At 47.3% G+C, this 22518-nt stretch overlaps 2 protein-coding genes across 3 annotated transcripts; both read left to right on the top strand.

Annotated features, from left to right (window-relative positions):
• Window positions 1-438: 438 nt before the first annotated feature.
• plaa (phospholipase A2-activating protein) lies at window positions 439-8557 on the top strand. The gene is made up of 14 exons (XM_079758069.1): window positions 439-647; window positions 1085-1278; window positions 1369-1469; window positions 1832-1952; window positions 2247-2414; window positions 3184-3319; window positions 3685-3854; window positions 4386-4537; window positions 4931-5150; window positions 5652-5717; window positions 5831-5899; window positions 6316-6423; window positions 6903-7076; window positions 7840-8557. Exons 1-14 carry the CDS (start codon window positions 499-501, stop codon window positions 8406-8408), a joined length of 2397 nt encoding a protein of 798 aa, XP_079614195.1. The 5' UTR covers window positions 439-498; the 3' UTR covers window positions 8409-8557.
• Window positions 8558-9278: 721 nt separating this feature from the next.
• Window positions 9279-22298, top strand: haus6 (HAUS augmin-like complex, subunit 6). Of its 2 annotated transcripts, none has more exons than XM_079758454.1 (17): window positions 9279-9599; window positions 9764-9859; window positions 10185-10263; window positions 10368-10500; window positions 10927-11071; window positions 11842-11904; window positions 12108-12162; window positions 12774-12947; window positions 17257-17456; window positions 18119-18248; window positions 18534-18642; window positions 18720-18783; window positions 19230-19283; window positions 19730-19883; window positions 20409-20504; window positions 20618-20753; window positions 21047-22298. In XM_079758454.1, the coding sequence occupies exons 1-17, from the start codon at window positions 9463-9465 to the stop codon at window positions 21988-21990; spliced, it is 2769 nt and encodes a 922-aa protein (XP_079614580.1). In that variant the 5' UTR covers window positions 9279-9462; the 3' UTR covers window positions 21991-22298. The 2 variants fall into 2 exon arrangements, with proteins under 2 accessions (XP_079614580.1, XP_079614579.1); XM_079758453.1 differs by having other exon boundaries at window positions 19730-19904.
• The last annotated feature ends 220 nt before the right edge of the window (window positions 22299-22518 follow it).

The following is a 22518-nucleotide window of genomic DNA, read 5'->3' as shown; positions in this document are numbered from 1 at the left end:
GCGGGGCCGACAGGTGGAGGAGGAGGGTTAGCTGGAAGAGAACTGAAGAAATCTGTGCATTTCCATCAAATGCTCAATACAACTTACTTTATACGTTCATTTTAAGTACACATAGTAATATTTTTAATTTAAAATAACTAAATAAATCGTTAAATTACTTAACGGAAAAGACGTAAGGGGCTCGTCATCACACTTCTGCTAAAATTTGCCGATAGCTTTTATTTTGAGTACTGCGCTTGCGCCGTGTTCGTTATACTATACATTTCTATCAAACGTTCAATACATCTTTCTATGATTAATTATTTAGTATTATTTTAAGTACAAATAGTTACATATTTGGTTTTAAATAACTAAATAAATTTACTCAACGGTTCTTTTTTTTCCGTTTAAACGGAAATTACGTAGAGGGTGCGTCATTATACTTCCGCTAACGTTAGCCATAGCTTTTATTTTGATCGGGGGCTGAGCGGAAGATCGGTAACATAGGCGCCCTAAAACATGGCCTCATCCAACTCCTATAAGCTCCGGTGCTCCATCCCGGGGCATGAGATGGACGTCCGGGGGGTCACGGCCGCACTGGTCCCCGCCGGAGCGTTCGTGTCCGTGTCCAGAGACCGGACTGGAAGGGTCTGGACCCCTAATGCAAGGTAGACAACACACACAAACACACACACACACACCATAAGCCTCGATCACCGGGATACGGTTGTGTGTAGAGCACAGGGAGGGGAGAGAGGCGCCCGGACTGAGTGGTCGTATCACCTCAGGTAGATTAGTCTATGTCTCGGCTTCCCTTTGCCGGTCAGTAATGGCGATTTTAAACAAGCCTTGTCATTCACCATGGCTGGCTCTGTCAGGCGTGACGCTGCTTTCGGCGAGACGGTTGGAGAGACAGAGGAAGGTGGGAGAGACAGAGGAAGAGGGAGGGAGAGAGATATGGAGAGAGAGAGGGAGGGTGCGTACATGCCATCAGCACACACAATAAAGAGATCGAAACTCATATTTGACGTACAGTTGTTCCTCATGGATTAACGGGCATGTACTGATTTTTTCTCTTCTGATTTCATTTTCTCAACCCATGCAGTCCAGACAAAGGCTTCACAGAGATGCACTGTATGACCGGCCACACCAACTTCGTGTCCTGTGTGTGCATCATCGCCCCGAGCGAGACTTATCCCAGGGGGCTTATCGCCACGGGGGGGAACGATAACAACATTTGTGTGTTCTCACTGGATCAACCACAGCCCCTCTTCATGCTGCAAGGCCATAAAAACACAGGTGAGGTTTCAGTGTTTAGTCGTCTCCTTGTTTTCTGATGTTGTGTTGATGCAAGCTGCGTGTTAACCAGGCGGCCTTGTTTTTCCCCAGTTTGCACTTTGTCCTCCGGGAAGTTTGGCACACTGCTGAGCGGCTCTTGGGACACCACCGCTAAAGTGTGGCTCAACGAGAAGTGCATGATGACACTGCAGGTAATGAACACCAGCAGCAGCTACCGTGTCTCCTTAGTCTGATGACACACACGGTAGGGTGTGGTGTTCAGGGCAGGCGTTATCCTATGGCGCCGGTGGTCGGCGTCATCGGCTGACTGCCTCTCGAATGGAAAAGGGTTGCAAGATGAACAAGTTACACCCAACGTATCTGTAGTCTGGTCTGTATACAATGCATGTTCCATTGTAGTTGGACAATTATGTTTTCATCTTCACACCCCAAATTTCACAATATGAATGTTCTATGTTAACCCAAGATTGGAGGTTAGAATATATGTTTCCACATACACATACACACAAATCCTGCTACTTTGACCTAACGTTGCTTGTTGTATTTATGACAGGGTCACACTGCGGCGGTCTGGGCAGTTGCCATCCTCCCAGAACAGGGCCTCATGCTGTCAGGCTCGGCAGATAAAACCATTAAGCTTTGGAAAGCCGGCCGCTGTGAAAAGACATACACAGGTGAGCGGAGGCACCCCCCCCCCCCCCCCCACTAATAAAAATGCAATTTTTTAATCCCTTTTAAAATTACAATATAAGAACAAAGAAGAATAAAAACTGTATATGTGTATAATTGTGTATAAGAACACAATTCGTTGGAGTGTAGCTCCAGGTCTGATTCACAAACCTTGTCGGCCACTAATAACACGACGACAACAACAACAACACAACTTCAACCACCGCAATCCATCCCATCTCGGTATAGTCAGCAGTGTGGGAAACCTAACAGTCTTCCTCCTCCTCCCCCCTCTGAAGGCCATGAGGACTGCGTTAGGGGTCTGGCCGTCCTCAGTGACACCGAGTTCTTCTCCTGCAGCAACGACACCAGTGTGAGGAGGTGGATGGTGACCGGGGAGTGTGTCCAGGTCTACCTCGGCCACACAAACTACATCTACAGCATAGCCATCTTCCCCAACAGCCAAGGTGCGCTACTCACACAACCAGAAGCTGCTGGCGGGTTTGGAATTCACCCCGTTCAAATGCTTACGTGTTTTCATCTAGTTTGTAGAATGATTAAGGGGGATTTAAGGTATGATTTGAGAGGGAAAAGCGGGAGGGAGGAAGATTTGGAAATATCCCCTTCCACCCTGTGTTTCTCCACTATTGATGAGTGTTGCATTCCAAGCACCTGTGATAGACAAGCCAACTCGATTCTCCAAACCAATCACTGAACAAATCACTGTACAAATGCCTTGATTGGTCGGATATGAGCCCAGAACGACCCCAAAATCGGTCTTGGCTCCAACAGATGGCCAGCACAGTCCATTGGATCAAATTTTCTCACAGCGTATTTCACTCACTAATAGCTGACGGAATGGCTATGCCATTTATAACTAATTACTCAAATACTACTAGTCAATTCTTGCCTGCAGAACCGTTTTTATTCTTGTTGACACCAGCTGTGCGATCCTAACCACAGTCTACCACTTGCTGGGAGGTCGGCTTAGCTCAGGAGGTAGAGCAGTTGTCTTGTAAATGTAGCTAGTTCGATCCCCAGCTCCTCCTAGCTGGGTGTTGATTTGTCCCTGAGCGAGACACTTAACCCTAACTGCTCCTGACGAGCTGGCTGTCACCTTGCATGGTTGACTGCCGTCGCTTAGTCAATGTGTTTATGAAACGATGTAAGTCGCTTTGGATAAAAGCGTCTGCTAAATGCCCTAATTGTAATTACTGTTTCTCTGTCACTTCATAGACTTCATAAGCACAGGAGAGGACAGGACAGTGAGGATATGGAGGAAGGGGGTGTGCCATCAGACCATCCGCCTACCGGCCCAGTCGGTGTGGAGCTGCTGCATTCTGCCCAACAACGACATAGCGGTGGGGGCCAGGTAACGCAGCTCTCCCATATGCTCTCAACTTCCCATCGAGGAAGATGTGTGGCCGTCTGATCCTTAGTGGAAGCGCAGAGAACATACGTATTCGTTTTTGCATTAGAGGTTTGACTGTGACGCAGAGCTGTATTTTGATTGGGTGTCTACTATTTTGAATACAGAAAAACATGTTGCTAATTGCATTTATTAACTAAGTATTAAGTAACTCATTGCATGTCAATTGTTCTTTCATGAACACTGAACTTTGAGCGACTGGGCTAGGAGTGTCTTGAGTCACACATTCGCACACATTGGAAACAATGTGATTTTTCTTTTCTGTGAGCGGTTTGGCCCTGATCTCTCTCTCTCTCTTTCCACACCAGCGATGGGCTCATCCGAGTGTTCACCGAGGCAGAGGAGCGCGTGGCCAGTCCACAGGAGCTGCTGGCCTTCGAGGACGAGCTCTCCAAGACCACCATAGACCCCAAGACGGGAGACCTGGGGGACATCAAGATCGACGACCTGCCTGGGAGGGAACACCTGGACGAGCCTGGTAACCCACGGAGCAATCCTCCACGAAACGTAGAGATGTTCAGATAGCGATACTGCCTAACGTGCAGCATCGTGTATGGGCGAGCACGCAAGTCTGTGCGCCGATCCGATGCATCACGTTCGTTAACGGTCAGAGGTGGAAAGTCGGAATACGCGACATCTCCGACCAACGTGTGTTCGAGCTACCAAGTCGGAAAAACATGGATGCATGGACGCGTAACTTCAAGAATACAATGTATCATTTATAATTATAGATAAAAAATATAAATGATGATATGATATGATAGCTCTGAATTTTCTGAATTAAGTTAACCGACTATACATCGCTGTCACCCTAAGAGAAGCCTTCAGTAAGAACAAGTGCTGTTAGCAGTTACAACGCTAGATGCTGTATCGGATAACTCGGTATCGGCCGATATTCAAGTTCAGGAATCGAGTCGGGAAGGAAAAAATGGTATCGGATCATCTGTAACGAATCGTGTGGTTTGATGTTCCCGTCTCACTGTCCACCACGACGTTGCTCTTCTTGCAGGGAACCGCGACGGACAGACGCGTCTGATCAAGGAGGCGGACAAGGTGGAGGCGTACCAGTGGAGCGTCAGTGAGAGCCGCTGGATGAAGATCGGAGACGTGGTGGGGGGGTCCAGCCAGCACACCACCAAGAAGGTCACGTACGAGGGGAAGGTAGGAGGATTCATGTTGTCACTCGAGGGTTACCTCCACGTCCTCGGAGAAAAGACCAAACATTTACATTTACATTGAGGGCGTTTAGCAGACGCTCTTATCAAAAGCGTACATTTGTCAGAAGAGAGAGAAACAACAATATATCTCTGTTGGTACAGTAAGGATGTTCATAGAACCAAGTGCCAAGTACTAACTATCACTAGGTTAACCCATTCCCGTAAACAATAAAGCTAGGATAAGATGCTACACGATGCTAAGTACTGCTTTTAAGTTCCAGGACGTACAACATACAGTAAGTGGGTTAGGGGGGAGGCGTGACGAGTCTAGGTGATCTCTGAACTGTTGAGTCTTTTGCAAACAAACCCCGCCGTTGACCACGACGTCCCTGCGCAGGAGTACGACTTTGTGTTCACCATCGACGTGAACGAGGGAGGGCCGTCCATGAAGCTGCCCTACAACATGTCCGAGGATCCCTGGCTCACCGCACACAACTTCCTGCAGAAGAACGACCTGAGCTCCGCCTTCCTGGACCAGGTGGCCAACTTCATCATTGAGAACTCCAAGGGGCATGTGGTGGGCCCGACCACCCCCAGTGCAGTAGACCCCTTCACTGGTGAGCCCCGCCGCCTGAGACGGGTGCATACAGGATTTTAGAATCGAATTTCTATTGCGATTTCGATTTTTACTTCAAATAATCAACAAACCAATATATTTGAGTTGAAAAGATTTTTTCTTTTTTTTGAATCTTTTTATTTATTTTATTCATTAAATGTTTTATAGAAATTGCAGAGCAGCTGGATACATATCTGTACATTATTTTACATTTGAACATTTTAGATTTGACCATTTGGTCTATTTTTTAAGGGGAAATATCAAAGGTATTAGTTACAAAGTGTTTTATGGATCTTTTGTCTCTTTGAAATGTGCACTGCTTGTTAATGAACACTGCGCGGTTCCAGAGGGCCTGTAATTTAAGCATTTAAAGGCTAAACTTGTAAACCTGTCTCTAACGCGCCTCAGGCTAATTAACTTGACACTGGCGTTCCACATGACAGCAGCGCTGTTGGTTTTATAGGCCGGAGGTAAACGTGTTTTACCCGGTCCTTGTGAACAGGATCTGGGCGCTACGTCCCGGGAGGAGCGGACGGCAGGACGGGCTTCGGGGCGGACCCCTTCACAGGTGGGGTTACCTGTTGTCACTCACAACAATAAAAGAATCGCCCGGCCGCTTGACTTTGACATGGAGGAAAATGTGTAATTATTTAACGTGTTGTTGCTGTTGTTTGTGGCCAGGCTCTGGTCGATACATCCCAGGGTCAGGATCCACAGGCGGTTCTACAGGTGCGACCGACCCGTTTACAGGTGAGCTCCAAGTCACCTAGGGAACCTGGTGAATAACCGTGTAAATGCAGACCTGCGTTGTTGTGCAGTCACAAAAATAGTGAAAGGGTGCCCTGAATCTAGCTTGTAATGAATGGCCATGGGTTATGTGTTTTGATCCCAAGTTCTCCTCAAGTCAAACTTCAATTGTGTTCAAATGTCATTGAATGTTATGAATCAAATTGTATCAGAATCTCTCTACAAATATCCTGATTCAGAGTCTGGGATTAGTGAACAACCGTCTTATCCCTTCTCCTTAACCAAAACCACATTCTGTCCATATTAATATTTCATTATTATTATGTAATGTTGACCAAGCTGGGGCTAAGAGCCCTGGAGATGTTTGGTTCTGACCGCTCCACTTCTCTGTCCTTGTCTCTCCCCCCTCCTCCCTCCAGGTGGAGGTGCCTACTCCTCCACAGCCTTCAGGCAGACCGCCACCAACATCTACTTCCCCAAGACGGACGGCGTGACCTTCGACCAGGCCAACGCCACACAGATTATGGGTAAGAAATTCACATCAGAAAAAACCCAGAGTTGTATATATAAGTAACCCTTTTTTGAGATAATGGATTAACATTTCAGGTGTAACAGCGTTTCACCTTGGCACAGGAAAATGTACAATAGACAGCAATGACTTGAGACTGACTGAGATTGGTTTAAGACTAACTTCAAGTTCAGAGTTCACCTGGACTCTTATTGCACATATTTTATGTTTTACATCCTGGCACTTAGAAATAGTAGTATTGTGTAGCATCTTATCCTAGCTATCTTTGTTGTTTACAGGGAATGGGTTAACCTAGCGATTGTTAGTGCTTGGCACTTATTTCTAAGAACATCCTTACTTTACCCACAGTGATATATTGTTTCCCTTTCTTCTTAAAAATGTATATATTATAGTCGCTTTGGACGAAAGCATCTACTAAACGCCCTGAATGTAAATGTGATATATCCGTTGACCCCATGGTGAACTGTTGTCCCCCAGCCAAGCTGAAGGAGCTGAACGGCACGACGGCCCCGGAGCACAAGCTGTCGGAGGAGTTTGTGGAGAGCCTGGAGAGAATGCTGGACAGCGTGGTGGGCGGAGCCAACCACTCCACGCCGCCACCCAGCCTCCAGCAGATCAACCTGCTCTGGAAGGCGTCCCATTGGCCTGAAGGTACACCACCGAAAAGAACACAGTCAGCATCATCATGTTTTAAAGCAGTAGGACTTTTGTACCCTTCGAAACCACAAAATTAACGAGTAGTAAAAATGATATATATTTTTTCTTAGTTTAATAAAACATGAAGACGAGTCAGATTCCCGTCGCAAAAGGCTCCATGGTGGGCACCAAGTTATTTGCAGAGCATGTACCTTTTACTCTAAAATCACTACTATAATAATCAGTCAATATATGGCTCCGGAGGATGTTAATGGAAACATTAATCTGTTCCAATAGATAGACTTGTAATGCGTGCCCCTCATACTTTCTCCTCTAAGTACCTCATGCATAACAAGCATTCAAAACATGGCTCCAGACCACGCTGCGGTCCGCCCGCCCTTATCCCCCTCCTGCGTCTCCCCCTCTTTACTCTGTCCTGCCTGCCTCCGACCTGGGCTGACTTCAGGAGGTAGTTCAGGTTGACTTGTAACCGCAAGGTTGCAGCTCCTCCTAGCGTAGATTGTCGAGGTGTCCCTGAGCAAGGCACCTAACCCTCACCCCCCCCCCCCCCCCCCCCCCCCCCCCCCCCCCCGACCAGCCGGCCGTCTCCTTGCATGGTGGACTCCGCCGTCGGTGTGTGACTGTGTGCACGAATGGCTGAACGTTACTGTTAAGTACGTCGAGTGGCCACTGGTTAGAAAAGCGCTGTATAAATGCAGTCCATTTACCATAACCCTCCGTCTCGCCCCCTCCTCCCTCCCTCCCCGCCCCCCCACAGACATCGTGTTCCCCGTGCTGGACATCCTGCGGCTGGCAGTGCGCCACCCGCAGGTCAACGAGAGCCTGTGCGGCGAGGCGGAGGGCGTGCAGCTCTGCAACCACCTGCTGGGCCTGATGGCCCCCCAGGGCCGGCCGGCCAACCAGATGCTGGCCCTGAGGACTCTGTGCAACTGCTTTGGCGGGCCGCAGGGCCGCGCCCTTCTGCTGGCCCAGCGGGAGGCCGTGCTGGCGCGCGCGGCGGAGCTGGCCGTCGGCGGCAGCAAGAACACCCAGGTGGCGCTGGCCACGCTGCTGCTGAACTACGCGGGCTGCCTGCACGGGCGGCCCGACCTGGAGGCCAAGGCGCAGTGCCTGGCGGTGGCCAGCAGCGCGCTGGAGTCGGTGCAGGACAAGGAGGCGGTGTTCCGGCTGCTGGTGGCGCTGGGCACGACCCTGGCCTCGGACCAGACGGCCCGCGACCTGGCCCGCTCCCTGGGGGTCACCTCCCAGATCGCCAAGTACTCGTCGGTGGCGGACCCGGCCAAGGTGGGCGAGTGCTGCCAGCTGGTGCTGAATGAACTGCAGTGACGTGGGGGAGAGAGGGACGCGGTTTCCTGGCTTAATATCGGTTTCAGTATCCCGTTTTTGTTCATCAGTGGTTTGTGGTGGATACATGACTAATGCACGTGCAGCAATAAAAAAGATGTACAAATTGCAAATTTGAATAAACTTTTTTTTATTTATGCTGGTGTAAATCGATTAAACGCACGTCATGTTTACCCAAGATCTTGGTCACATATCTAGGCTGAATGCAAGTTGAATGATGCAGATGTTTGACATGTTTGGACTGGAAACATATTATAGAAGAATAAAGTTAGGTTTTCAATGCTTGAGCAATTAAGCAAAAAAAGTGGGGGAAAGATATCGAATTAAGTTTATATGTCTCAACCAGGGACTTAAGAAGGCAATATAAAGATTTGTCAGAAGAACGCATAACACCCTTTCATGCTTGAATTCCTGAAAATGGTTAACAGCATTGCATTTCTCAGTATAGTCAGCCTGATTCCAATAAGCAACCCCACAGACCAAAATTAACAATAACACTGAAGATGGTGACAGGACCACACAACACACAAGCTCCATCACAGAGCCGTAACCATAGGAACGTGACGTAACCATAGGAACGTAACGGCTCTTCTGGTAAACGTGCTTACTGCTTTTGAACACTTGGGGCGCTGTTTCTTTGGGGGCGATATCGGTTTTTACTATTATACAAACAGTTTTTACTATTATATATTATTATTCTGAAATATATATAAATATATTAAAAATACATATTTGTTATAAAAAGTAAAATCTCATTTTATTTTCAAACAAAACAAACGGTAAGAGTCCACCATGTTACTGGAAGTGCGTCATACAACATCCGCCTTTGTTAAAAAAAATTGGCGGCTGTTCCCGGGTTGGGTCAGTTCAGTAGCGGGATGCTGTTTATGTTATTATCACGAGTTTAATAAATAATTTAACTGCTTTGAAAGTACGTATGGGTTCAACAATAACCTTTAAAACACATTTATATTCAAACCTAACTCGACCGCGATCGTGTTAAAAACTACGGAGCACAACTCACCTTTAAGGGAGAATGGCGAGCCCGGCGTGTGTCCAGAGCAGTCCGGGGAGATACCTCTGGTGCTCCCTGCTTAGTCTGGGCTTCACCCCCGAGGCCGAGATCTCCAACCTGGTGGGCAAGACCAACGTCAAGTACATCAACCTGGGAGTGTAAGTTGCTGCTGTTAATCTTTCTCTAACCTTCCTAAACATCAACCTGGGAGTGGGAGTAGCTGCTGTTCAGCTGTCTTTCACACCCCTAAACATCGCTCTCCTTGCACAGCTGATGGTTAAATTCCGCGTCCATGTAACAACATTGTTCTACTTGTCCACAGACACATGTTTGACAAACCCAACAAAGACGCCTTCTACATTGTGGTCCATTTCCTGTTGGATAAACTGGACCCCACTCGGTTCAGTGAGGCGTACAGGTCAGTATCTACATTGACCTGTGTCAATGTTTAACTCATATGTATGAAGTCTGTTATCCATATTCAACTCTCATGTTATAAGTCTGTTGTCCATATTCAACTCACATGTATTAAGTCTGTTGTCTATATTCAAATCGCATGTAGTAAGTGTGTTGTTCATATTCAACTCTCATGTATAGAGTTTGTTGTCCATATTCAACTCTCATGTATGAAATCTGTTGTCCATATTCAGTTCACATGTATGAAGTCTGTAGTCCATATTCTACTCTTATGTATTAAGTCTATTGTCCATATTTAACTCAAATAGCGGTTGTCTGTTGTGTAGATACTGCTGGCCTGTCTTTGACCGCAAAGCAGACACTGAGTTCAGGAAAATCACACTCGCCTGGCTTAAAGACATCGTGGTAAGAACTGAATTCAGAATGTACTCATGGGTCAATAAAGAAGAAACGGATGGTTCGTTGTGAAGCATGTTGTCACGCTGGCTTTGTCCTCCTCTCCCTGCCAGGATGAGAACAGCAGGTCCGCCCCTAAAGTGTTGGCGTCTCTGTTCCTGTCTCCGGGGGGGCCCAAGTTTATCGCGGTGATGCTTCACCTGGCAAAACATGTCATGCTGCAGGAGATGAAAACATTTAGCAGTGGTACGATTTGTACAGATTCATATGCCTCCAGTTCCTATTCGTGTATTGTTCTTAGATGCAATACATTTTTTATGTTTAAGTTTCCTCCATGTGTAAATACTGCTCTTGGTGTTAGAATGTGTACATTTAGTCGATTTTTGCTGACACTTTTATCCAAAGTGTCTTACAACCATTTATTCACACATTCACACCGACGGCGGAGTCAACCACGCAGGGTGACAGCCAGCTCGTCAGGAGCAGTCAGGGTGAGGCGTCTCGCTCAGGGACCCCTCAAAACTCTGCTATGAAAGGGATCGAACTAGCCACCTTCCGGTTACCAGCCCAACCCGCTCTACCTGCTGAGCTACTGCCACCCGATGTGTAGTTGGATGTATTTGTCAACAGCCAATGTACATGACCATTGCTGTCCTGTTTCGTTTCCATTAGATGGCCGGTGGGCCCCTGAGGAAGCCGCCGTGCCCGCCTCTACCGTGGACATCGCCATGAAGAGACTGAAGCTGACCAAAGCCAGGCTCCTGCAGTCGGCCCTGGCCCAGGACCGCCTGCTGCAGGAGGACCGGAGACGCGCCCAGTGAGTACAGGGAGGCGGCTCCATCATAGGCACCTCTCTTCCTATCTCTTGACTCTCATTGGTACTCATAATGTATATACACTTTGGGCTTGAGGTCCGCAAGAGACTTAAGACTCACTTCAAGGTCAGAGTTCACCTGGACTGCATAGTTTACCCCTTACCCCCTCCCCCACCCCTTCTCCTCCCTTACTCCCCTAAAAGTACCCCTATAAAGCACTTACTGTATGTTGTACGTCCTTGCACTTAAAAACTGTACTTAGCATTGTGTTGCATCTAATCCATCTATCTTTGTTGTATACAGGGAATGGGTTAACCTAGCGATAGTTAGTGCTTGGCACTATGAATATTCTTACTGTAACAAATGTCCAAATTGTAAGACTCTTTGGATAAAAGTGTCTGCTAAACAAAAATGTAGATCACCTCTAAAGTACTAAACAAACAACACTGCTAACGTCTGATTGGCTGAAAGTGTTACCCTGTGACTGGCTGATTAAGCATTGATGCAAACAAAAGCTCCCTGTGATTGGACGTTAACGTCTTCTACAATGATTGATGGCTGGCCCATTTTGTTAGTGTACACACCTGTCGGCTCATTTAAGAGCCAGCTGGGCATGCAGAGACACTCTGCTCAGAAACAGTGCTGCAGTCAACAGGTTTGTGTCATGAGGCCAGAGCTCGCTTGCGTCCTAAGTTATTTTGCTCTTCTTTGAGGGATTTGATCTTCTTTTGTGCGCTCAGCCTGGATATCCTTTTGTGTTACCCTCATGAAGGACCCTGGGTCCGTCTATTCAGAAGATCCGGGCAGAGGGAGCCAAGTATGACAATCTGCTCAAGTATGTGTGACCCGCTTTCCCGACATGAAGTCCTGTTTCACAGTAGTGGTGGTACCAGTAGGGGCGATCACAGGTGTATCTCATGACCTTAATTAGGGCCGCTGGATGGCCCAGAGCCCTAGTTAACCGAATGCGTTGCACCTGTTTTTGGCCCTGTTACCGTACCGTGCGGAGAGTCACTTTACCTCTTCTTCTCCTTCTAGACGTCAAGAAAATGATTCGTACATGGAAGAGGCTTCGGCTCAAAAGCTCCTCAAGGTATGTTCTGTGTGATCCCAGTGGACTCAAGATTTGTTTTTAAATTACTTTATTCCCCCTTTTCATTAATGTATCAATGCACCGCTATTTTGGACAATATATCCATGGTTATCAAGATATTTCCTTGATTACTGATCTGTGTGTAAGGGGAGGGTGGGGGAACAGACCTTTCCCGGTAATACAGCTCCTTCATGTATCATGTAACAGTAGGGCTTGAACGATTTGGGGAAATAATCCAATTGCGACTATTATGACCAATATTGCAATTTTTTTTATAATTTATTAGGTTCCTTATGTTGTGTATTATTCACTAACAAAGAAATAAATCATTCTCTAGTATGACCAACACAACATTGGAAGCAGTCAACATAAAAACTGCTCTTTCCTTTAGGCCAGGCCGATGTGTTGAGAGTCATTTATATTATAAACTGTTATTTAACTATTGAATTGTAAAATATATGAATCGTACTGATTTCCAGCCAGTAACGGTAACAAATCGCTTTATTTTAATTTTATTATAGCCTTTGCATACTGTGTAATATTACATTTCGATTTAAATTGGATGAATCGCTCAGCCCTGTGTAACGGCGCTCCGTTCTGCTCTGCCTAAGGTGCGCTCCCTGTGGGCCACCATCGACGACATGCTGTCGGCGCTCCGGGAGGAGCAGCAGGGCGTGGCCTGCGTGCTGAAGCCCGACGCGGACCAGTACGTCCTGGACGGGGCCGCCCTCTCCCTCAAAATCCCCCGGTTGCTCCTGGAGAAGATCGAGCAGCTCCCGCAGCAGGTGAGAACCAGACCACCCCGATTGGGTAAGCCTATGTGGAAAATCATAATCACGATTATTTTGGTCAATATGGAAATCACGATTATTCAAACAATTATTTTTGAGATCGAAAACGTGTTGTATTTGTTCACCATGTCTCTCCCAAAAAAAACTTTGTACACAGTAAATTTTGAAGTGTTAATAATAACACTAAAAGAGTTAAATTTAACACCATTTCTGAGTGTATTTGGTCCTACTCTGAATTGGAGTTAAATTAACTCTTTTCAAAGTGTTACAATTTTAGAGTTAAATTAACTCCAAATAGAGTTAAAAATTAACACTCGTATACACTGTATAGTGTTATGTAAATTGAACACTGAACAACTCACTAGAGTGTTAATATTATTCCCAGCAGTGTTAATAAATAACTCTTCTGTGATAACGAATCAACTCTGATGGTGTTAATTTGAATGCTGATTGACACTGCATTGAGTTATTTGAAGGTAACACTGGCCATTAAAATAACTGGCTAGTGTTGATGTTACACACTACTGTGTTGAAAAGTTACTCTATTGCAGTGAAAAGGTAGCTCTGGCTAGTGTTGATGTTACACACTACTGTGTTGAAAAGTTACTCTTGTGCAGTTAAACAGTAAAATAATAACGCTGAAGTATCATTAAAACTTCTGAATGTTCTAAAAAGCAGAATATTTAAAAAATGACAAGTTATCAGAAAATAACGCCGTTCAACATGTTTTTAGTGCAAACTGTCAGGCGGACAGGCTTGAATGTCAAGGCAGCAAGAGACAATTTATTCAATCATTGAGGGCTACATAAAATGGCAGTATGGGATTATGTACTTTGAGCAATCTATATTTCCATAACACATTTGAACATCAAATGGTTTGAAGTAACACAGCTCATCAATGTGCAACACTTTTCAAACATTTTCTGGATGCAGTCTGATCTTAAAGGCATGGTTATGATCAAAACAAACAGTTTCCATCAGTTTTCCACAGAGTAATACATTTTCATCCTTCACAGCAATAGACTCTATCTTACAAAACACAGGCATCTCAAATGCTACCTCAGTACAGATAATGAAGTCACGGCGGTACTCGGTACCATGGTATTTAATCCATTTGGCAGAAAAAATACTGGTTGACAATTCAGCTCGTAATTTGGAAGCAATGTCTGGGCCATTTTTGAGCTCACTTAGTGGAAGCATTTTTCCAGAGTAATGTGTGCATCCAAAGCCATGTGGATATAAATTTAAGTGACTTAAAGCTGATCACAAATATCGACTAAGTCAAAAGCTTACCTGCAATCAGAAACTCTGAACTCTGAGATTCGGCGCCAGCATTCGGACAAATTTTTGGCAATCACCGAGTTTCACCTTCAGTAACATTCTCCCTGCAAAAAAAACATTTCCCAATTAATGTCTGTCTTATTACAATCAAAATACATAACCGGGTGCAATTTTTGACACACACACACTGTTAAGATCCATAATATATTTCAGCATCATTGCAAAGTTTAGTTGTTAAACTTTATATTTTAGTGCAACCTGAAATGTATTATTGCATACCTGTGTGTCAAATGCACAAAAATGTATATAAATTATAATAATAAATAGAATAATATGCATTCATACAGAACTACTGTTTACTTTTGGTAACCAAGTATCCTTCACCGCAAATACCCATGCCATGCAAAGCAAACGGCTTGAAAATCGTTTGAAAATTTAGCAAGTAATGATGATTTAGATTATTGATAAAATGTCTGCCTCCACCGATGGCTATCCCGTGACAAAGTGACAGGCAGAAGCAGCGGCGTTGCACTTGGATGTGCTGTTCCCGATGGCGGACAAAGCAAAATGGTGGACTTTGGCGCGCGCGTAATGTGAGCACCAGACAGTGACCATAAACTGAAGACACGCACCGTGGCTGAAAACGGGAGCGTGTCTATGTTCCCCGGGTCCTATGTTCCCCGGAACCCTTTTTCAAAAAAAGGGTTTTATGTTCCCCGGTCTGTTACTTTTTCTCACCATTACTGCCAAATTCCGGCCGAGATAACTACCATTTCAAGTCTTTACCTTTTGTGAAAGAGTGAGAGACGTCGGAGAACCTGACGCAGTCTATTCATACACCGGTAATCAAACCCCGAGAAGCCCAATCCCTACGAGAGCTTCCCGCGGCCATCCGGAGGCGAACAGAGCTTTTGGCCCTGATATTATTATACAATTATAGTAGATTATATACTATTATATAAAGAGCTCCGGGAGTCGAAAATATGACCTTTTTCCCAGAAAAGGGTCCCATGTTCCCCGCTTTTCCCAAAAAGGGTCATATGTTCCCCGGTATGTATGGCTACAGGGGAACATAGGACCCTTTTTGGGAAAAACGGGGAACATAGGGATGACCCCGCTGAAAACCACGTTCTTTGACATGCAATAAGCCTGTTTCAAACTGTCTCGTAACTGCACCGAAATCACAAGTTTAAAACTGCCAGGCATCAGAAAGAGTGCCTACAATTTAAGCGGAGGTGAAAGTAATTAACAGTAACTTTATTTGGATAACGTTCACAGTAAATTGTAAATCTGAAATTAATTTAATAGGGTTAGGGTAAAGTTAGAGTGGCTAGGCTAGTAAGGCTACACAATTGTATTGCCCGCGCAATTTGGTCCACTTCCCACATATGCAGTCTTCCAATTTTACCTACAGGAGTCTAAAATTATTACAGGATAACCACCAATGCACTTTTATAAACCTTCATAATGTGAAAGTAACCTCTTACCGACTAAATCCAGATTATGGTAGCAGGTTAGCCGAAATGAAGAAGCTAGGTACTGCTTATTTGTTCAGCTAGCCACAACTGGATTTTCTATTTCTACAGTACACAACTAACTGCAGTACACGGTAAATGACAACAAGGCAGTTTAAAAACATTAGTCATGTAGATATGCTAAACATTTGGTGAAATGAAAGAAGAGGAGACACTTAACAGACTTCTTCGACGAAAGCAGTTGAAAATGGCGGAGTGCAGAGTCGGTGCAGTTTTGAAATGAGAAAGGGGTGGGCGGAGCTTTATAGAGTACTTTTTACACCCCGTGTTTTAACTACTCCAGCTGTTATATTAACTCAGATAGAGTTAATGGAGTTTGACACTGCATATTTAACACTGGGGAATTTACTGTGTAATTGAGAACTTGTTAAAAGAACTTGTAACTGACAAATGATATACAGATATGCGTCCAGCTGTTCTGCCCTTTTTTCTAAATCATAAAATAAATAAAAAATCGAAAAAACGAGATTAGGTTAATTGTCTGATTGTTTGACGCTAAAATCAAAATCGTGATTAAAAATTAGATTAATCGCCCAGCCCTAGTTGAGCCTGCGGTGGGCGCCCTGCCACGAAGCTAAAGGACTTAAATTGGGCTTTTACGTCGTGAACACATCCCAGTGGCTTCCTGTGTTTATGCTGGAGAGCGGTGGAACCGAATATATTGGTGGTTGTTTGGTTGCCTTTGGTGTTGTAAATCGTGCGATTACTTTGTGGGGAGACCTTATTGGGTAAAACTGCCAACAGCGTTTCTCAAGCTAAACTTTTCCGTTGATTCAGATTTTATATTACTACAACTTTCTCTCTGCATCACAAAATAATGGAGTATCGTGGACCCATGATGCATTATGGTGTTCATGCCCCTATAGACCCTCTTCACAGAGGCGAACAGAACCAGTGAAGATGAGGCTACCTGTGTCCTGGTTCATAAGAGGAGCAGACCCATATAAGTGACACCTGTTGGTCTTTCGGTGACTCCTCTGTGACGGGTCTATTTCACCAGATCAACTAACGAGGCAGACTGCAAAATCCACCATACAAACATGGACCTCTAGAGCGTCTGTTTATGAACCTGTGTGTCAATTATGCTGGCCACTGCACTCCTGAACATCCCTGGAAGGAGGGATGCCCTGCTAAGATTTCTTCCTTTACTGATTTTAAAGGCAGTTTTTTTTCTTGCCTTGTGGGGGCTTGGGTAAAGGGGGGTGTCATAAATATTTGCCCTGTGAAGCCCTTTGAGACCGTAATGGGGATCAAGAGCTTGTTTTCCCTCTTTTCCTTTTCTTATCTAATGAGGGAGCGCATGCGCCCCGACAGTCTCCGTCCTGTCTCCCCACACTGTCTTTTTATGTGTCTTGGGACGGGCTCTAACCGGTAATTTTGTTGCTCTGTACTTGTGACCTGTGCAATGACAATAACGTCTCTACTAAATCGAACTGACCGGTGGCACCGCCCTCTGATGACGAATGCCACGTCCACGTGTTCTGCAGCTGAGCTCGGGCAACGTGTACGAGGCGGGCCAGCTGAGCCCGCTGAGCACGCTGGAGCTGCTGAACCACGCCCTGCTGCTGCTGAGGGAGGAGCGAGGCGTGGTGGCGGGCCCCCGGCCCCTGGCCCTGCTTCGCCTCCAGGAGCTGCAGGCCAAGAGCGGGCAGGTGGGCCGCGTGCTGGAGGAGCTGAAGGTCCTCAGGTGAGTCTGTTTTTGTCCTCACCGAGGGAGGAGGGTACCTGGGCAGGGCTGGTCGGTGCTCTGCCCGCCACTAGTCCTCCCTAGAGCATCCCTGCTCTCTGATGACCGAGGTGACCTCAGGGAAATCACAGCGGACAGATACGGAGCGGACACGCCTTGTTCCTTTTAAACCGACCAATCGTTTCAGGATCTTTTTTAAATCGATTATTTCCCAAAAAAAAGCGTACTCAGTCATTGTATTCCAGAAGCGAGTCTGAATGTACTGGCCCTTTTACATTTGTCCATGTTATGATTATTACTCTTTATGCTGCAAGTTTAGCTCAGGAACAATACTATACAATGGTGTATTCCCTTTTTGGTAGTTAAAGCACAATTAATTCATTTTGAAATGGTTAATTCTAAATGTTTAGGTATTTTTGTCATCTGCATGTATTATTGAATCGATATCGAAGCAATTGGATCAATATCGAATCAAGACCTAAAGAATCAAATTAAATTGTGAGGTACCTGGCAATACCCCGCCCTACTATATAATATCGCTGAACTTTTTAATAGTTATTATATAAATACATTTTGGGAGCTGTGGGAAACTTGTTTTTCTTAATGTATTTTGTGTAGTCAATTGCTTTAACAACTGACGAGCGTCGTCTGTTGGTCTTCAGACAGAAGATCTCCAAGGAGGAGATCCCAGAGGTTCGGAACGCCTCCCGGAGCTTGGAGCTGGACTGGGAGCGCCGCTGGAGAGACGCCCTACAGGACAAACCGCTGGCCTCCTTCCTGTCGGACGATCCTGTGAGTAGAGGAGGTTGGCGGCTCTGTACCCGGGTTGGGTCGGGTGCCGGATGTTGTTTATGTTACTATGAAATGATAGAGAAATTTCACTGTTAACGTACGTGTGGGTTCAACACCTTTCTCCGACCGACAAACGGTTGTCGAACTGCAACCTCCCTAGACGGCTATCAATTTGAAAGCAACCGGGCTGGGCTTTGTCAGCAGTACTTTTCCATGGGATACTTTGGGTTACGGAATCACGCGTTGAGCGGAAGGCAGGCTGACCTTGTGGCGTCTGCCCTGCAGGTGCTGTGCTTCCTCTCCCCCATGGCGCCACTGTCGTTCGACCCGGGGGCCGTCAGCTCCAGGGTGTTCTCCTGCTACGCTGCCAAGCTGCCCCGAGAGTCCCCCCGCGGTAAGCAGCAGACGGCTGAAGCTCTTTCCTGTCATCTACCCTTCTTGGGCTGTACCTCACCCCTCCCTTTGTTTCAGAAGGGGAGCCGCCCCGGGCTGACTCCCAGGGAGAGTTTGGCGACTGCAGTCCTGAGTTGAGCAGGTAATGAACCCTTTGGCTTGGTAGCGCGGTAACGGACGTTCGCTTTATCGGACGGGGTAGTTTCGCTTCATTAATTTGGTACAGAGGGAGGCGGATACCTGGGCAGGGCTGGTCGGTGCTCTGCCCATCACTAGTCCTCCCTAGAGCATCCCTGCTCTCTGATGACCGAGGTGACCTGAGGGAAATCACAGCGGACAGATACGGAGCAGACACGCCTTGTTTTTTATAGCGACCAATCATGTGCTCTGTTTAGGAGCGGGTCATGTCCTCGTCCTATTGGAAGGGATGAGCGTTGTTTGTGTGTAAGATTGTTTTTAATGAATGACTGGCTTTTAGCTTATCTAAAAATACATTTTGAGACAAACTGCTCTATTTTAAGTGTATTTTTGTGTAGTAAATTGCTACATCGATTGAGAAGTTCCATTAAAAGTTTTGTTCGTCTTTAGGCAGGAGATCTCCAAGGAGGAGATCCAAGAGGTTCAGAACACTCGCCAGAGCAGGTAATGAACCCTTTGTCTTTGTAGCACGGTTCAGGACGCTCGCTGTATCGGACGGTGTCGTTTTGCTTTAATTAGTTGCAGCTGTATGACAGACAGAGAGGGAGGCAGATACCTGGGCAGGGCTGGTTGGTGCTCTGCCCGTCACTAGTCCTCCCTAGAGCATCCCTGCTCTCTGATGACCGAGGTGACCTGAGAGAAATCACAGCGGACAGATACGGAGCAGACACGCCTTGTTTTTTATAGCGACCAATCATGTGCTCTCTTTAGAAGCACACCATGTCCTAGTACTATTGAAAGGGACGAACATTGTCAGTGTGTGATATAGAAACCTGTTTTTAATAAATGTAACAATAGTTTTTTTTTTAATATAAAATGTTGCCGTGATCCAGCAGCTTTATGAGTGCAGAGTGAGCTGGTGGCCCTGACCCTGTGATTGTCTCTTTCAGGGGCCCCGTCTGCCCGGCCCCCCTCGTGAGGGTTGAAAGCCCTGGAGCCGTGGCCCCGTCCTACTGTCCCAACTCGTCCCTCGCTGATCTGCTGCACACTCTTTCCTCTCCCCCCAGGGGTCCGTCCCCTAGTCCACCGCGACAGGTGGGACAGGTGGGTACCTTCAGATGCATGGTTTGTTTTTATTTGTTAATGTATTACGATTAATGTATGTAGTAAATGACATGACTAAAGTTTCTCATTATGCCATTGTAAATGTTGCAGGGGTAGTTCACCACAAACGTTGGCAATATTACACTTTGGGCACTTAGCGGTTCAGGACATTTGCCCTGTCAGTGTAGTTTAGCTTTTTAGTTTGGGTCGACCGTTCAGCACCGAGGGAGGAGGGTACCTGGGCAGGGCTGGTCGGTGCTCTGCCCGGCACTGGTCCTCCCTAGAGCATCCCTGCTCTCTGATGACCGAGGTGACCTGAGGGAAATCACAGCGGACAGATACGGAGCGGACACGCCTTGGGCTTCCTCACAATCGGCTTTTTTTTTTTTTTTCACCACACAAGCTCGTTGGCAGTCGTCTTGCTGCCCACAATGGGAATGTGAGGACAGGCATTTTGAAATCGAGGTCAGCCGAGGTTTTAAGTTTCCCACGTGAAATAATGGTTTCTTTCTGTTCCCCATGTAGGCCAGGGACAAGAAGACCCCCTCCGGCTGTGAGGCGGCTCCCACCAGGAACAAGGCCACGATATTGGACTGGGAGTGTGACAACTTGGCAAGCCAGGTACCACGCTCAGCTTTCCCCACCTCTATTGGAACAAGAGGTTGGAAAACTGGAACTTGATTCTTTTTCCCTTCGGATTTGTGAAGCTATGTTTGTGTTTTTTTAAATTTCAGTTTGCCGAGGCCATCACCACAACCAGTCCCACGGACGGCAAGAGGAGGGGTTTGGCTCTGGGGGATCTACTCTGCAATCTGGGTGCAGACCCCTTCTCCACCAGGAAGCAGCTGCACCGCACCCCCGAGAGCTTGAGTAGGTTCCCCCCCCCCCCCCCGAGGGCTAGAGGAGGAGGTTTCCCCCCCCTCCGGGGCTTGAGGAGGTTCTGTCCCCCCACCCCCCAGAATGCTTGAGGTTCCCAGTGTATCGTGATGGCGCAGCGTCTTTTCCATAAGATTAGGTCAGAGCTTTGGAAGGCGCTGGCGGAATCATTTCTCCATCATTAGAGGGAAATTATGCAGGGAAACGTAATTATACGCTCGTCTATTACGCCCTTTGTTTTTGGCGTCAGGGAAAATAAAACCTTTTTTTTTTTTCTTTGCTCCCAGTTTCAGACGTGAAGAGTTCCTGGCGTAAGGCGGTCGAGGAATGCAAAGTACAAACCGGCACCAACCGGTCGCCCGCGTCCGACAGGGATGACATCGCCGCGCAGCAGGCCCCCTGGGACCAGTCCTACAGGACCCCCGGGGGCCCCTTGACTTTCTCGTTTCATGCCACGCCCAGCGGAGCCACGCCCAGCGGAGCCACGCCCTCTGCCGCCAACGCCTGCCTTACCCCCTGCCTCACCCCCCAGCAGCTTCCCCCCGCCTGGGGCTCCCCCGACACAGAGGGCCTCCCCCACATGGAGGGCCTCCCCGACAAGGACTTGATCTCCCACATGGAGGGCCTCCCCCACATGGAGGGGTTCCCTCACATGGAGGGGTTCCCCCACAAGGACTTGATCCCCCACATGGAGGGCTTCCCTGGGACATCGTTTCCCCCCTACACTGAGGGCTCCCCCACCACGGAGGGACCCCGCGGCGTGAGCAGCGGCGGCGGCAGCGCGCTTCACTGCGGCTCCGCCCCTCACCCCCTGTGGACCTCCCGGGGGTCGCCCCCGGCCTGGGGCTTCCCCGACTCGGAGGGGTACCCCCACGTGGGCGGCGGCGAAGTCCCCTACAGCCTGGTCGACGAGACGCTGCCGGACATGGCGGGCAGCGAGGACGAGGACGTAGACGGGGACCTCCTCCTCCTGTCGCCCCCGGCGACCGGTCGGACCATGTCCCTCCTGGACCTCAGCAACGACGAGGCGTCCTACCTGGGGACGGCGGCGGGGACGCCGCTCTGCCCCTCGACCCGGGGGGCGGCCGGGGGCTGGCCTGAGGCGGGGGCCACCCCGGCCTCGGACTCGGTCCTCCTGCTGGATCTGGAGGCGCTGGACGGCCTGACCCCGCCCCGACGGGAGTACAGCCTGCCCCAGCTGGTGACCATCTCCCCCATGGATGACCTCTAGGGGGGGGGGGGGGGCAGCGGCGGGATTAGAGGAAGACCACTGAAGACGTTGACTGTCTTAATTGACTTTGTCTTAATTGTGCTATCTGCAGCAGATGCGTCGCTTTGTGTATATAGTTGTATAAGTAACAGCTCTTTAGGACATTTAAATATTATTTAAAATGGAAGGGAAGTATGAACCTCTTCAGGTTCTTTGCTTCGCATTGCTAAATTGTTTTAATTCTGGCTAACCTGTAGAATAAAATGGATTTATTTTCAATACATATTAGGCTTGGTATTGATAACATGAGCTTAGGGACATTGGCTGTTGTAACGCATTAGCGTCTGTTCCACTTTTAATAAATAAACTTCTTGAGTAGCCTTTTGATGGCTGGTTATATGGTAAATGGTGTCTTAACACATCTGATTGCCAAACTAAAATCCACTTTTGTCATAAAGTTCCCATTTAACCCGCTATGTGCTGATGAATGGCAGATCTGCTTAGGAAATAGGTTCTACGCTAATGTTTTGAGAAACCCGTATTCATTTA

The sequence above is a fragment of the Pollachius pollachius genome (genome assembly GCF_949987615.1).
Source record: "Pollachius pollachius genome assembly, chromosome: 20".
NCBI lineage: Eukaryota > Metazoa > Chordata > Actinopteri > Gadiformes > Gadidae > Pollachius > Pollachius pollachius.
This window is presented reverse-complemented; position numbering and strand designations above follow the sequence as displayed.

Coding starts and splice junctions, on each gene's coding strand:
- plaa (XM_079758069.1), top strand. CDS start 499: ATGGCCTCATCCAACTCCTATAAGCTCCGGTGCTCCATCCCGGGGCAT. Junction 3,320..3,684: donor GACATAGCGGTGGGGGCCAG/GTAACGCAGCTC, acceptor TTTCCACACCAG/CGATGGGCTCATCCGAGTGT. Junction 7,077..7,839: donor GGCGTCCCATTGGCCTGAAG/GTACACCACCGA, acceptor GCCCCCCCACAG/ACATCGTGTTCCCCGTGCTG.
- haus6 (XM_079758453.1), top strand. CDS start 9,463: ATGGCGAGCCCGGCGTGTGTCCAGAGCAGTCCGGGGAGATACCTCTGG. Junction 10,501..10,926: donor GATGAAAACATTTAGCAGTG/GTACGATTTGTA, acceptor CGTTTCCATTAG/ATGGCCGGTGGGCCCCTGAG. Junction 11,905..12,107: donor AAGTATGACAATCTGCTCAA/GTATGTGTGACC, acceptor TTCTCCTTCTAG/ACGTCAAGAAAATGATTCGT.